The 12,718-nt window shown below is 41.4% G+C and overlaps 1 protein-coding gene across 5 annotated transcripts in view; it reads left to right on the top strand.

The window, feature by feature from the left end:
• Positions 1–12,718, top strand: part of PPP2R2B (protein phosphatase 2 regulatory subunit Bbeta) — a 511,290-nt gene that overhangs the window by 441,262 nt on the left and 57,310 nt on the right. For all 5 annotated transcript variants that reach the window (XM_043984083.1, XM_043984085.1, XM_043984084.1 and 2 more), the window contains one exon: positions 12,227–12,404. In XM_043984083.1, the coding sequence (XP_043840018.1) occupies positions 12,227–12,404 (178 nt within the window). The remainder of the gene's footprint in view (positions 1–12,226; positions 12,405–12,718) is intronic.

The following is a 12,718-nucleotide window of genomic DNA, read 5'->3' as shown; positions in this document are numbered from 1 at the left end:
CAATAATAAATAGTACCCCACCCTACTTTACAGTGTTGTGAGGGAAGGGCTAAATAAACCTTAAAGCACCATATAAGTCCCTAGTTTCCTCATTTGTACCATGAGGGAGGACTGACTGGCTAATCTGTAAAGCTCCTCCTAGCTCTAACATTCCATACTATTGTTACTACTACCTCATTAAGGCATATTAGAATTTTTCCTCTTTTCCCTTTTGCACTAAAAATTTTGGGGTAAAAAAAGAAATTGGGTGGATGAGGAGAGTAAGTGCCAAGGAAAAGTGATGTTGGTAGACAATGGAAATAAATGCCTGGGAGAGAAAACAAACATCGGAATATGGCAGAATTAGAGACTAAGGATAATTAGATAATAAGTTTATCTTCTCAGGGAAAGGTATCTCCTCTCACCTCCTGAGAGAGGCCCCCTAAGACAAAGTTACCGAGAGTGTGAAATTGTAAGTCTGCCATGATAACAGTCTTTGATGTCGTTTGGTTTGAAAACAATACTAAGTCCCCAGGAAGCTTTCATAGTTTGTGTTATTTCTGCCTCTGCCAGCAGAAAGTGGCTCTTCTGGAACTCCAGACATAAAGGAAGGAAATAATTCTCCTTCCAGGAGGTTATTATAAATTATAAAAACAAAATGTTCTCTTCCTCCATCTAATGGACAGCAGATATATTTGGTTTTCCTGTACAATGTCTTTACAATACAAGTTTGATTAATCAAGGGATCAGAGACACTAACTTGTAATGCCAATTCTCGTACAGAAATCACAGCATCATACAGATTTGCCCATTAACCCTCACATCCCTAGGAATCCCGGAGCCAGGACCATATAGGTTGCTTTCTGAGCTGTTTGTCATCCCTAAGCAAAGAGTTGGCACAACTTTGAGGCCTTTGTTCAGGTGTGCAAGACAGGGCAACATTATTAAGCCCCTTTTGTCCCTATGTTATGACTATAGACTTATTTTAGTCAATCAATAAACATTTGTTAAGTATCTATTATGGGCAAGGCACTGTGCTAAGTGCTAAGGATACAAAGAAAGGCAAAAGATGATTGGAGTGAAGGGTAAGAGGAGAACAAGATATGGATAGGGCATGATAAAGTCCAGAGGACTGCGGCCATATGGGAAATGAGATGACTGACCTGGACTCCCCCCTTAAATGAAGGTTCTGAGAGGAGAGGTCTTTGTTCTCCAGTTAGAGGAAGGAAAGAGGCCCAGGAGTAGAAAGTATTGATGAGATATTGGTTCTAGGGCTAATGTGACCTTGCATGGTGGAGAAGTGCAGCAGGGTGTTTGAGGGGTCTTTTTAAACCCTTAGGTGAAAATAACTCTAGGAGCCCTACCTTTATAATCCTGTGGAGCAGAGAAGGGATTTAGAAGCGTCCCACACTTCAGATTTATGGGGGCACCGTGCAGATTTAACTTGAGGAAGAAAAAAACCACGAAACAAAAAAGGACATTATTTCCTTCCATAAATACTAATTATCCATTAATAGAAAATGTTCTTTTGTTAAATTCTTTGGGAAGATTTTCCTATAAAAAAATTATAAAAAAAAAATTTCCACATATGGTCTACCTGCATTTCCTTTCAAGGAGAATTTTGACCCTGAATCTAGAGATCTTTGGCAAAGAAAACCTGACCACAAATTTAATCTTACTTTGTGGTACTGCATTTCATTTAGGGGTTATTTCTTAAGATCATAGATCTAGAGCAAAAAGGGAAGTTAGTGGTCATCCAGTCCAACCCCCTCATTTTACAGATGAGGAAACAAGGTGAGAAATGTCAAGTGGTTTACTCAGGGATGCAGTGTCTGAGGTAGGATTTGAACACCAGTCTTCCTGACCCTATACACAATGTTCTATCCCCTGTACCCCTTAGCTACCAAGCTAGAACCTGTTATGGATCACAAGAGCCAAGGGATCCAAGAATTTTTTTTTTCTAAAACCTTGTGAAAATCACTCTAGTAAAAGACAGGAAGACCAAAAGGAAAGTTCAAGAGCTCTGATCGGTGCATACAAGCAGGGAAATGTAGCATCATTAATAACTAATAATAATAATAGCTGAGGTTTAGGTAGAACCTGTTTGATTGTGGGCCTCATCCAGGAAAAAAACAACTCTTCTGTCTAAATGTGAGCCAAGGCCAGTCTGTCTCTCCTGCTTTTTTGATCGGTATCTACCAAATGTCTGGGGGAAAAATGTGTTTTTCACCCAGAGTGAGAAATTAGTGCTTCAGTAATTCTCTGAGGGAGCGGTCACCTCTCAACGATTAGCACTGGCAAGATCACCCTGGGCACTGTAGACAAGCCCCAAAGCTAACATGGCCCAATACTTCCAAATACCACTCATGCTTGTTCTTTTTTTTTAAGGAAGAAAAATTAAGACACATTTTAAAAAATGAAAAATGACTGGCATTCTTCCCCCTGAAAATAGAAAGTAATTTAATTTGTTAGTGGTTTATTTTATTTGACAGTCTTTGTATGCACTTGATTTGGTTTGTTACACTGAATTGCCCTTTAATAATGGGCACATATAATGCCAGCCACTGCCTTGCCAGTTAGTTCAGTAATTGAAGAAGGAATGCATTTAGGGGTGTCCATATTGTTGAAGATTTTCATGACAATGGGAGTAAGAACCATTTGGATGGTGTCTAACAAGAAGAGCTTTATGCTTTGTAGGGGGAGGGGTAAGGAGGGAAAACAATCAGTCGCTACTCGGTGACCAGCCATTTCACAAGCCATTTTCATTGAGCAGTTGCTAAGGGCCACACATGTGAGAGAATTCATTGCCTTCCTTGTTTGTTCCACGTCTGAGGTGGTTTCTCTTGGTGAGGTGGGAGGTGCCCTGGGGGGAAATCAAGGAAAGCTCCTGTTGATCTGAAGTTCATTTCCACAGTTTTATATCTGTTCTTGTTTGGGGGATTCTTAATGGAATTCCAATGGCTAAGGAAGAGGGTTTGCTCAATCTTCTGAAATTTCAGATTACCTTCAGATAGTCCTCCATCTACCAAACTCTGTCCTCAATCCAGCTCTCCTGGGCAGAAGAGATGTCCCATCTTCCCCATTAGACTATGAGCAAATAGGCGGGTTATCTGCCCTAGTCACTCTGATGAGGATGGCTGGGATCCTGGGACTGACGTTATTATGGTGTAAAGAGTAGTCATTTGCCTCTAAGGGAGTTTACCTGGGGCAAAGGCACAACCAAAGCATCATGTCCTAGTTTATAGGATAATAGATCTGGGCCTGGATGGGACCTTAAAGGATTTCTAACTTAACCCCTTCAGGCTATGGGTGAGGAAACTGAAGTTCAGAGAGAAGTGACTTGTTCCAGTCACAAAGTTCATAAGCATCAAATATGGGATGATAAATGGATCTGGGCCCAACTAGTCCCATGAATTTTAAGAATAAATGCCACATGAAATATGAGGAAATTAAACTACTTTTTTTGTATTTGACCATGTGACATGCAACATGAAAAATATGATTTGGAGAGAGAGTGAGTATAGAGAAAGACTTCATTGGACTTGGTGTCAGCAAACCTGGTTCTGAATCCTGGCTCTTCCACTAAGTAGCTGGGTGACACCAAGCAAGCCGTTTAACCTCTGTGGACTTCAATTTCCCCATTGTTCATTGTAAAATAATAGTAACCACACTTTTACCCTCTGTCTCACAGGGATATGGCAGGATTCAAATGAGATTAGTGTGTTTGAAAGCATTTTGAAAATGCTGAAGTGTTCTGCCCATATAAGCTGTTATTGTATTTGTTCAGCCCCTACAATGTGGATTGTAATACATAAATGTTTTCTCCTAGTTATCACCCTTGAATTACAAAAAGGAAAATGGTACACAATTGCTGTTCTCTATCAATTTTGACCCCAGTACCAGTAAGCACCTAAAAACTCTTTACATCCTAGCTCAAACGTATGTCTCTAGGCATTCTAACCACCACCACCCCTTTCCCTCTTTATCTTCCCCTCCTATCTATCCATCTCCTTCTCTCTTAAAGGCATTGTCTTGAAATCTATCAGCTTGCTGGGGTGCTGGAGGTTGCCATGGTAAACACAGCTGTGTTGTCTTGTGTGAAAAGTAAATAGGTACATGGAGGCACCGTGTCTTTGGTCTACCTGCTGTTCATTTTCATGTGTGTCTCTCAGAAAGGGCTTGGAAATGTCCTCCATTTTCCAGACCCGAACTTGACTGCTGATGTATGTCTCCATAGCAGAGCATTCTGACCCACAGATGTGCATTTAGGCTGTTGTAAAAGATTGTGAAAAATTACCAGTGAGGAGACCAAAGAAGCCGAATGGCTGCAACATTCATTTTGCTAGTAAATGGGCTTGGGAAAAGAAAAGATGATCCATTATTTCCCAAGAGGGAGTGGAGGAAAAGCTATGGAGAAAGTATGTGTCTGCAGGGGTGGGGAGAAGGGAAAGAGGACAAGAACCAGCAAGGATTTTTCAATAGAATCAAAAAGAGTAGGGGATTCCTCTAGCTCCCCAAGATATCTGTACTCCCAAACCACTGGTGGCCTCATACAGTCGCTTCCCTTACCATTCTAATTATGCCCCTGCTCTCTACCATAGCCTTCTCTGCTCTGACCTCCAGCAGGTCACCAGAATGATGGCCAGGAATACCTTTATCTTGGTCGTCCCTTTATTGGCAGATGAACCAACACAAAGGCAGATTGAACACTAAACCCGAAATTCAAATCCCGACTCTTCATTGCCTGCAAAACCATGGGGAGATCTTTTACTTCTTCTGGAACTCAGTTTCCAGCTCTGTATAATGGAGGCCATAGGATCACAGAATTAGAGATGGGAGAGACCTGAAAGGTGAGGTCAATCAGTCCAGCTCCCTCATTTTACAGATGAGAAAAAATGAAGCCTCGGCAGTAAGGAAGAGAGCTGGGATTTGAACCCAGATCATCTTGCTGCCTCCCTGTCTGTGTCACAGGAGTCTTGTAGGGATTAAATGAGATAATGTACTTCAGAAACTCGGGAACTGTGAGGTAATTTTTTAAAAAGCACTATCATTCTTATTAATCAGTCACTTAACATTTCTAGGTTTCAACTTCCTCATTTATAAAATGACAAGGAAGAGATGATGAATGGAGTAACTGTTTAGGAGTCAGACAGATGGGTTCAAATCTTATCTCTAATCATTATTAGCTCTGTAACTATGGGCAAATCACTTAACCTCTCTGAGCCTCTGTTCTCTCATCTGTAAAAGGAGGAAATTGGATGAGGGGATAGAAAATCTGGGTTCAAATGCCACCTCTGATACTCACCATCTGTAAAATGGAGATAACACCTATAAAATCTATCTAACAGGACTATTGTGAAGCTCAAATGAGACAATATTTATAAAGTGCTTGAAGTACATTATGATGTACACTATAATGTATATTATGAAGTATATTATCTCATCTTGAAGCACTTTATGAGCACAATTATCATCACTTATATATTCTCAATCATCTATATTCTCAATTACATATTTTTATTTTATCTAAGGTGCCTTCCTGATCTGAAACTATATTCAGTCTTAATATTTTACAAGTGTATAATAGCACCCTCTTTAAAGGTTTGCAAAGTACTTTAAGCACAAGAAAGCTATAAGAGCATAGATTGAGATCTACAAATGACCATAGAGATGGTAACATTAATGACTGATATCCTGTTAGACACCATCTTCACCAGAAATGGAATCCTTCAAGGACCACTGTGTAATAAGAAGACCCTCTACCACTAGTCACCTCTCTTACCCTGCATTTTTCCTGGGCCACCCAGAGCTCACCCGAGATGCCAGGCAACAGGAAAACCCATGGCCAATGGGGTGTCTTTCTCCTTTGCTCCCTCTCCTGATCCCTGGCTGCCCAAAACTCATCTGGGCTGCTTGATTGCTCACATGGCTCTGATGAGATAGGAGTCACCAACTCTATTCCTTCCAGCAAAATGGAGGATCGCAAAGTCTTTCCATCTGCCGCTACCTCCTAATGTCCTCCAAGCCTCACAACCTGCCCTACCTCTCTGCCCTCCACACTCTTGGCCCTGAAGAGCCTTTCCTGAGAAGCCTTAATGCTATTGCTGTCTCTCTATTGATCATCTCCAATTTATACTTTATATATTTTATTTGTATATAGTTGCATACATCTTGTCTCATTCAACTATAAGAAGACACTGTGTTGAATTTGTATCTCCAGCTCTTGGCTCAGTACCTGACACATAGTAGACACTTCATAAAGGTTTTCCCATTCATTCATAATCCAACTCCTTCGTTTTACAGATGAGGAAAGTGAGGCCCAGAGAGGTTAGTGGCTTGCCTATGTACAAAAGCGTTATTATCCCCGTTTCACAGAAGATGAAATAGGAGTTCTCAGATGTATGGCCAAGTACAATTCCTCTATCTAGTAGGTATCCAAGCTGAGATTTGACCAGGCCTCCTGATTCTAAGTGCAGAGATCTTTCTCCTTTCACAAAACAGCCTCTCTCAATAATGCTACTTAATTCAAAGCATTTTTAAAGTCCCAGTGTTGATCTAGGGGAGTCCCTAATTAGGGGCAGAAACTGAAGGAGACAAGTGCCTGCCCTCTAACCAGAGAGAAGGAAGGACTGTGGGGAAGGTAGGGCTGACCTTCTTAACAGCTGTTAACATTCCTGCATTTGGAAAGGACTAATTCTTGTCTTTGGAAGAAATAATGGCCAGAGCAGGTAGGAAATAGCAGTTCTTTTCTGACCTTAGCATAAACACCCTTCCCCCAACCCCAATCCATGTGTCTTGCTGTCAAATCCTTCTCTTGTTCCCCAAGCAGGGACCCTCAGGGTATAGTCAAGCCTTTACCTTTGCACAGAGGGTGGTAGAGGGAGGTACACTTGACAGGCCACTTCCCACCCTCTCTTGGCAAAACCTGAGCCCCCATACCCCAGTGGCTACCCGGAGTCCTTCAATGGCAAATGATGCCTCATTGAATATGTCAGCCTGAATTAGCAGGCGGGCTCATCACATTAAGCAGAGACCCTGGGCTGGCAGTTTCTATGTTCTCATGCTGCTTAATCCTGGCTGTCATGCTCTCTTCCCTACATCAGTGGCCCTGGGAAATCTCAGGCACCAGGCAATGTCCTGGAATGAAGGAGGCCCAGAGATAGTTTATGAGCCATTGGGAGGTCCACACAAGTCCCATTTTTCCTGTTGCCTCATCGAGTGTGCTTTATACACAGGTATCCAAACACCTAATTGCCTCTTTCTATGGGAGAGGAAGTCATAACAATAATAAATTACATTTACATAGTATGTTACACATCACCAAGAGTTTCCTTCACAAAAATCCTCTGAGGTTGGTAAGGAAAATGTTTTCATCCTGCTCTTACCAATGAGGAAATGAAGACACAAAGAATTTCAGTAATTTGTCCCAGGATTTTGTTTAGCACATAGTACTTCATAAATACTTTTTCATTCATTCATTCCAAGGTCACACAGCTGGTGAGCAGCAGAGCTAGATATGATCCCAGATCTCATGCTTTTTCTACTAGTCCACAGACTGCAAAAGCTTCTAAGATTAATTTCCTTTTATACCTAGAAGCTAAAAACATGTGGTATATTTTAAATACTGAATGTTGAAATAAATGCCTTCTACAATGCCCAGATACCCCAGACACCTAACTAGCTAATCCTCATCCTTGGCCAGAGATATAGGAAAAGAATATCATTGCTGCTGCTGCTTCTACTAATAATAATAATAATCATAATCATAGTTACTACTCATATAGTGCTTTAAGATTTGCCAAGTTCTTTGTACATCATGAACATTTATCTCCAAAGATAGTTTATCATCTAATTCTCACAACTGCCATGTGAGGTTGGTATTATTATTATTATTACTATTACTATTACTATTACTATTATTACTATTACTATTATTACTATTACTATTACTATTATTACTATTACTATTATTATTGTCCCCATTTTACAGATGAAGAAATTGAGGCAGAGAGAGGTTAGGTGACTTGCCCAGGTGTTAAAAGGAAAATTCTTTGTTCAGGCTTTCACCCTGATTAATAAGGCAAAACTCAGGAAAAAGAGAATTAAAAGGAGTTTAGTAAAAACTATGTCAACATAGCAACACATCGAAGGGTTGATCACTAGAGATCAGTGAGGGATTCAAGATGGAGTCAGCTTTTATTGGTAACTTTTGTGATAAGATAAAGACATTTCAGATAGGTCCATGTCAGTAAAAAGGGATGGGTTATTGCATCTCAGCTCCCTGACCCCAATTGCCTCATCATAAGGAAATGAGATTATAAATAAGGGGAATGGGCTACGTGCTAACTAACAAGTAGGGACACCTGCTGTGTGCTGGAGAGCAGGTGACACAAAAGCCTTAGGCTGAGTGATGACCTCTTCCCTCAACACTGATTGAATGATGGGGGTCACTCAATAAAGGGCCACGTAGCTACCATGTGTCTCAGACAAGATATGAACTCAGATCATCCTAACTCCAAGTCCAATACTCTTATCAACTATCGTCACCTAGCGTCAATCTAATCACACTTTGCATTTTAATAACTTACCTGCCAAGCTTTGGCACATTAATCATTTCCTTTGACACCGACTATCCTTCAACATAGGATTAGAAAACTGTTCATATCTCCATTTTACTGACTGTGTAATTGGCAGTAATCATTTACCCAAAATCATAGAATTCATCAGTGCTAAATCTACCAGATCTCTTAACTCTTCAAGGTGCAAAGATCTTTCCATAAAACTACAAACCATCTCCAGGAGGAATAAAGATCATAGGACATTAGCTATAGAGCTGGAGGGGACTTTAAAAACCATTAGTCCAACCCTCTCATTTTACAGATGAGGAAATGAGGCTCAGAGAGCGTAAGTGACCTGCCCAAAGTCACACCGGAAACAAGGTTGGGATTTGAATGTTCCATGTTCTTTCCACTGTATATTCCAGTGTCTATTCCAGCAGGCTATGGCCATAGTCTAGGTGAGAGGCAATGAGAGCCTGAACCAGGCTGATGACAATATCAAAGGAGAGAAGGGGACAAATATGAGAGATGTTATGGTAGAAACAATAAGATTTAGGAATCAGATATGAAAGTTGAGAGTAAGAAATTAATGACACTACATAGCAAGCCTGGATGACAGAGGATGATGGTACTCTCAATAGTAAGACCAAAGTTAGGAATCCAGTGGGGGGGGGGGAGGAAAAGATAAATTCAGTTTTGGACAATTTGAATGTAAGACGTCTAATAGGACATCCAGTTTGAGATGTCCATTGAGCAATTGGAAATGTGAAACTGAAGGTTAGTGCTGGATAAATAGATCTAAAAATCATCTCCCAAGAGATAACTGAAGCCACATGAGCTGATAAGATAAACAAAAAAAAAATAATACTAAATAAGAAAAGGACCCAGGCCAGACCTTTAATGGATATCCATGGTTAGTGGGCATAATCTAGATGAAGATCCAGCAAAGAAGATTGAGGCCTGCCCAGACAGATGGGAGGAGAGCCAGGAGAGAGCAGTGACAGGGGACCCCACTGAGAAATGGGTATCCAGGACAATATGATTAGCAGTGTCAAAGGCTGCAAACACATCTCACTACTTGAGTTTCTCTTGATTTCCATGATAGTTCCCTCTCCTGGCTCTTTTCCTACCTAAATAACCACTCTTAAATCTCCTTTGCTAGATCTTCATCTAAGGCATGCCCACTAGCCACAGGTATCCCTCAAAGGTCTGCCCTGGGCCCTCTTATACTATTTCAGTAGGTGAAAGGATGAGGATTGAGAAAAGGCCATTAGATAGGACAATTAAGGGATCATTTCTAATTTTGAAGTTTTGTTTTCAGTTGAATTTGGAAGTTAGCAGTCAGACAGCAGGGTCTGCATTATCACTCCAGACCAGAAGGATGAAAATCTGCCCTATTATAAGCTTCTTGAGAGTCAGGATGGCCTCTCCTATATCTCAGGATCCTTCACCAAGGGCCTTCAAGCAGAGGTTAGATGACCACTTGTTAGGCAGAAGAGATGCTTGTTCAGGTTTTGTTATATCAGGTGGCTCTGAGACCTCATCTGACTATGAGACTGTTACCTCAAGTTGCTCTCTACCCTGTACACACCTATGGGTCAGACATTCAGGGTCATTATAAAGTTTCCCATGGATAAGGAGATCTGTAGCAAAGATAAACAGGAAACCAAATGAATAATCCTCTGTTTTCTTTGAAGTCTAGGTAATTCTGAGAAAAGACTAGAGGGCTGGCTCCTAAGAGACTGTCATAATGAAAAAGTTACTGTCAGAGCCTGGGAAGGACATGAAAAACAATTTCATATGTTTGGCCCTTTAATGGAAACAAAACAAGGGAAACCTGGGACTTCAGACCATTTTCTTTTCAGGAACAAGTCTCTTGGCAACTGGGCCCTGCAGGTCTGACACAGGGCACTAAATTAAGATGTCGGCTTGGAGTTTGGCTTCCACCCAGTGGGTGGGGAAATACAGGGAAAACAAAGAGAACATCTTGAAAAATGTGACAATGACAACAAAATGACTTTCCAGAAGCAAAGTTGTTTTTTTTCCCTATCTGCTTGGGTCATCTATCTTTTAGAGAGAGCTTTATTAATTTAAGAGAATGGTTTTGTGGGGAAGAGGGGTATCACATGTATCAGTGCAGGCTTGACCATTGTATCCTGGCAACTGGGTAGTGAAGTGGGAATGAGTGCCACTTCTGGGACTTCTAGGATTTCCTTAAAGTGTAGGAAAGGGATGTAGAAGGGTGGGGGGCGGGGGTTATATTGGAACAGATACATTCAACATTTCCAAAACTGAATTCATCCCCCGCCCTATGTCCTAACTTTCCTATTACTATTGCTTTTATTTTTTATAATTTATACTCATGAATTTATAATTACAATTATTGGGAGACAGACATCTCCCAGGCTCACAACCTAGTGGTCAATCTCAATTCCTTACTCTCTTACCCTTCCATAGTCAATCTGTTGCCAAATCCCATTGTTTCTACCTTCACAGGATCTCCTATATATTCCCTCTTCTCTCCTCTGACAATGACACCACTCTAGTGCAGGCCCTCATCACCACTCACCTAGACTACTGCTATGGCCTGCCGATTGCTCTGCCAGCCTCAAGTCTCTCCCTATTCCAGTCAGTCCAACATTTAACTGTCAAATTGATCTTCCGAAGGCCCAAGTGTAACTATGTCACTCTCCCCACCAAACCCCACCCTTTCATACATTCAGTAAATTCCACTGACTCCCTGTTATTTCAAGATTAAATAGAAAGGCCTCTATTGGACTTTTAAAACCCTTCATAACCTGGCCCTTCCTACCTTTCCAGTCGTCTTATTCTATCTTACTCCCCTCCAAGTACTCTGCAGTCCAGTGACAGCAGCCTTCTTGCTCTTCCTCAAGCATGACACTTCCTCTTCCAGCCCCATGCCTGGAATTCTCTCCTTCCTTATCTCCATCTCCTAACTTCTCTGGCTTTTTTCAAGACCAAGTTAAAATGCTACCTTCCGCAGGAAGGTTTTTTTTTTTTTGCGGGGCAATGAGGGTTAAGTGACTTGCCCAGGGTCATACAGCTAGTAAGGGTCAAGTGTCTGAGGCCAGATTTGAACTCAGGTCCTCCTGAATCCAGGGCCGGTGCTTTATCCACTGAACCGCCCCCCCCCCCTGCCCCTAATCTTTCTTAATACAAATGTCTTCTCTCTGAGGTTATCTTGTATAAATCTTGTTTGTGGGGCAGCTAGGTGATGCAGTGGGTAAAGTGCTGGGCTTGGAGTCAAGAAGACTCATCTTCCCAAGCTCAAAGCATCCCACTACTTTTTACTTACCAAACAAAATTTGTGTTTTTAGCATGAGAAGTTAAGATGAGCCCCAGAGACTGATGAATATAGAATGAAGGAACGTTCTCATGAGACCAGGCCACTGGCTAGTCCCGGAAGATGGACTAGGTTTTCTAAAAGGCAGGACTGTGGTTCATTAGTGAGGCTAATAGTGGCTAATGGTAAAAGCCTCTCTGGGCCTTTAGTTCCTTCTCCTGTTCTCCAACTGAGACAAAGGCAAAGGATACAACTTGAGGACGGGAAGAAAGTTGGGCTTTGAGCTGAAAGGATTGCTTTTCCTCTGGTTTCCATGCCCACTGACTTGAGAAACAGAACATAATCTGCAGTATTCCTAACGTTCTCTGTCCATCTTCTTTTACAGGTTCCTGTGCTGAGACCCATGGACTTGATGGTGGAGGCCACACCCAGAAGAGTATTTGCCAATGCACACACATATCACATCAACTCCATATCAGTCAACAGTGATTATGAGACCTACATGTCAGCAGATGACCTGCGGATAAACTTATGGAACTTTGAAATAACCAATCAAAGTTTTAGTATCCTTTGTGGATCATTGATTATGGAATTATACAATGTCAGATGGAAAAGCACATTTAGCAAAAATCTAATTCAACCCCCATATTTTATAGAGGAGGAAACTGAGACCCAGAGAGGGGAACATCAGAGACTAGGGCCCTGGTCTACTGACTTCCAGTCCATTTTTCTTTTTTTCTTTTTTTTTTTTTTTGCTGAGGCAATTGGGGTTAAGTGACTTGCCTAGGGTCACATAGCTAGTAAGTGTTAAGTGTCTGAGACCGGATTTGAACTCAGGTCCTCCTGAATCCGGGGCCGGTGCTCTATCCACTGCACC

This window comes from Dromiciops gliroides, chromosome 2, assembly GCF_019393635.1.
Source record: "Dromiciops gliroides isolate mDroGli1 chromosome 2, mDroGli1.pri, whole genome shotgun sequence".
Classification (NCBI taxonomy): domain Eukaryota; kingdom Metazoa; phylum Chordata; class Mammalia; order Microbiotheria; family Microbiotheriidae; genus Dromiciops; species Dromiciops gliroides.
This window is presented reverse-complemented; position numbering and strand designations above follow the sequence as displayed.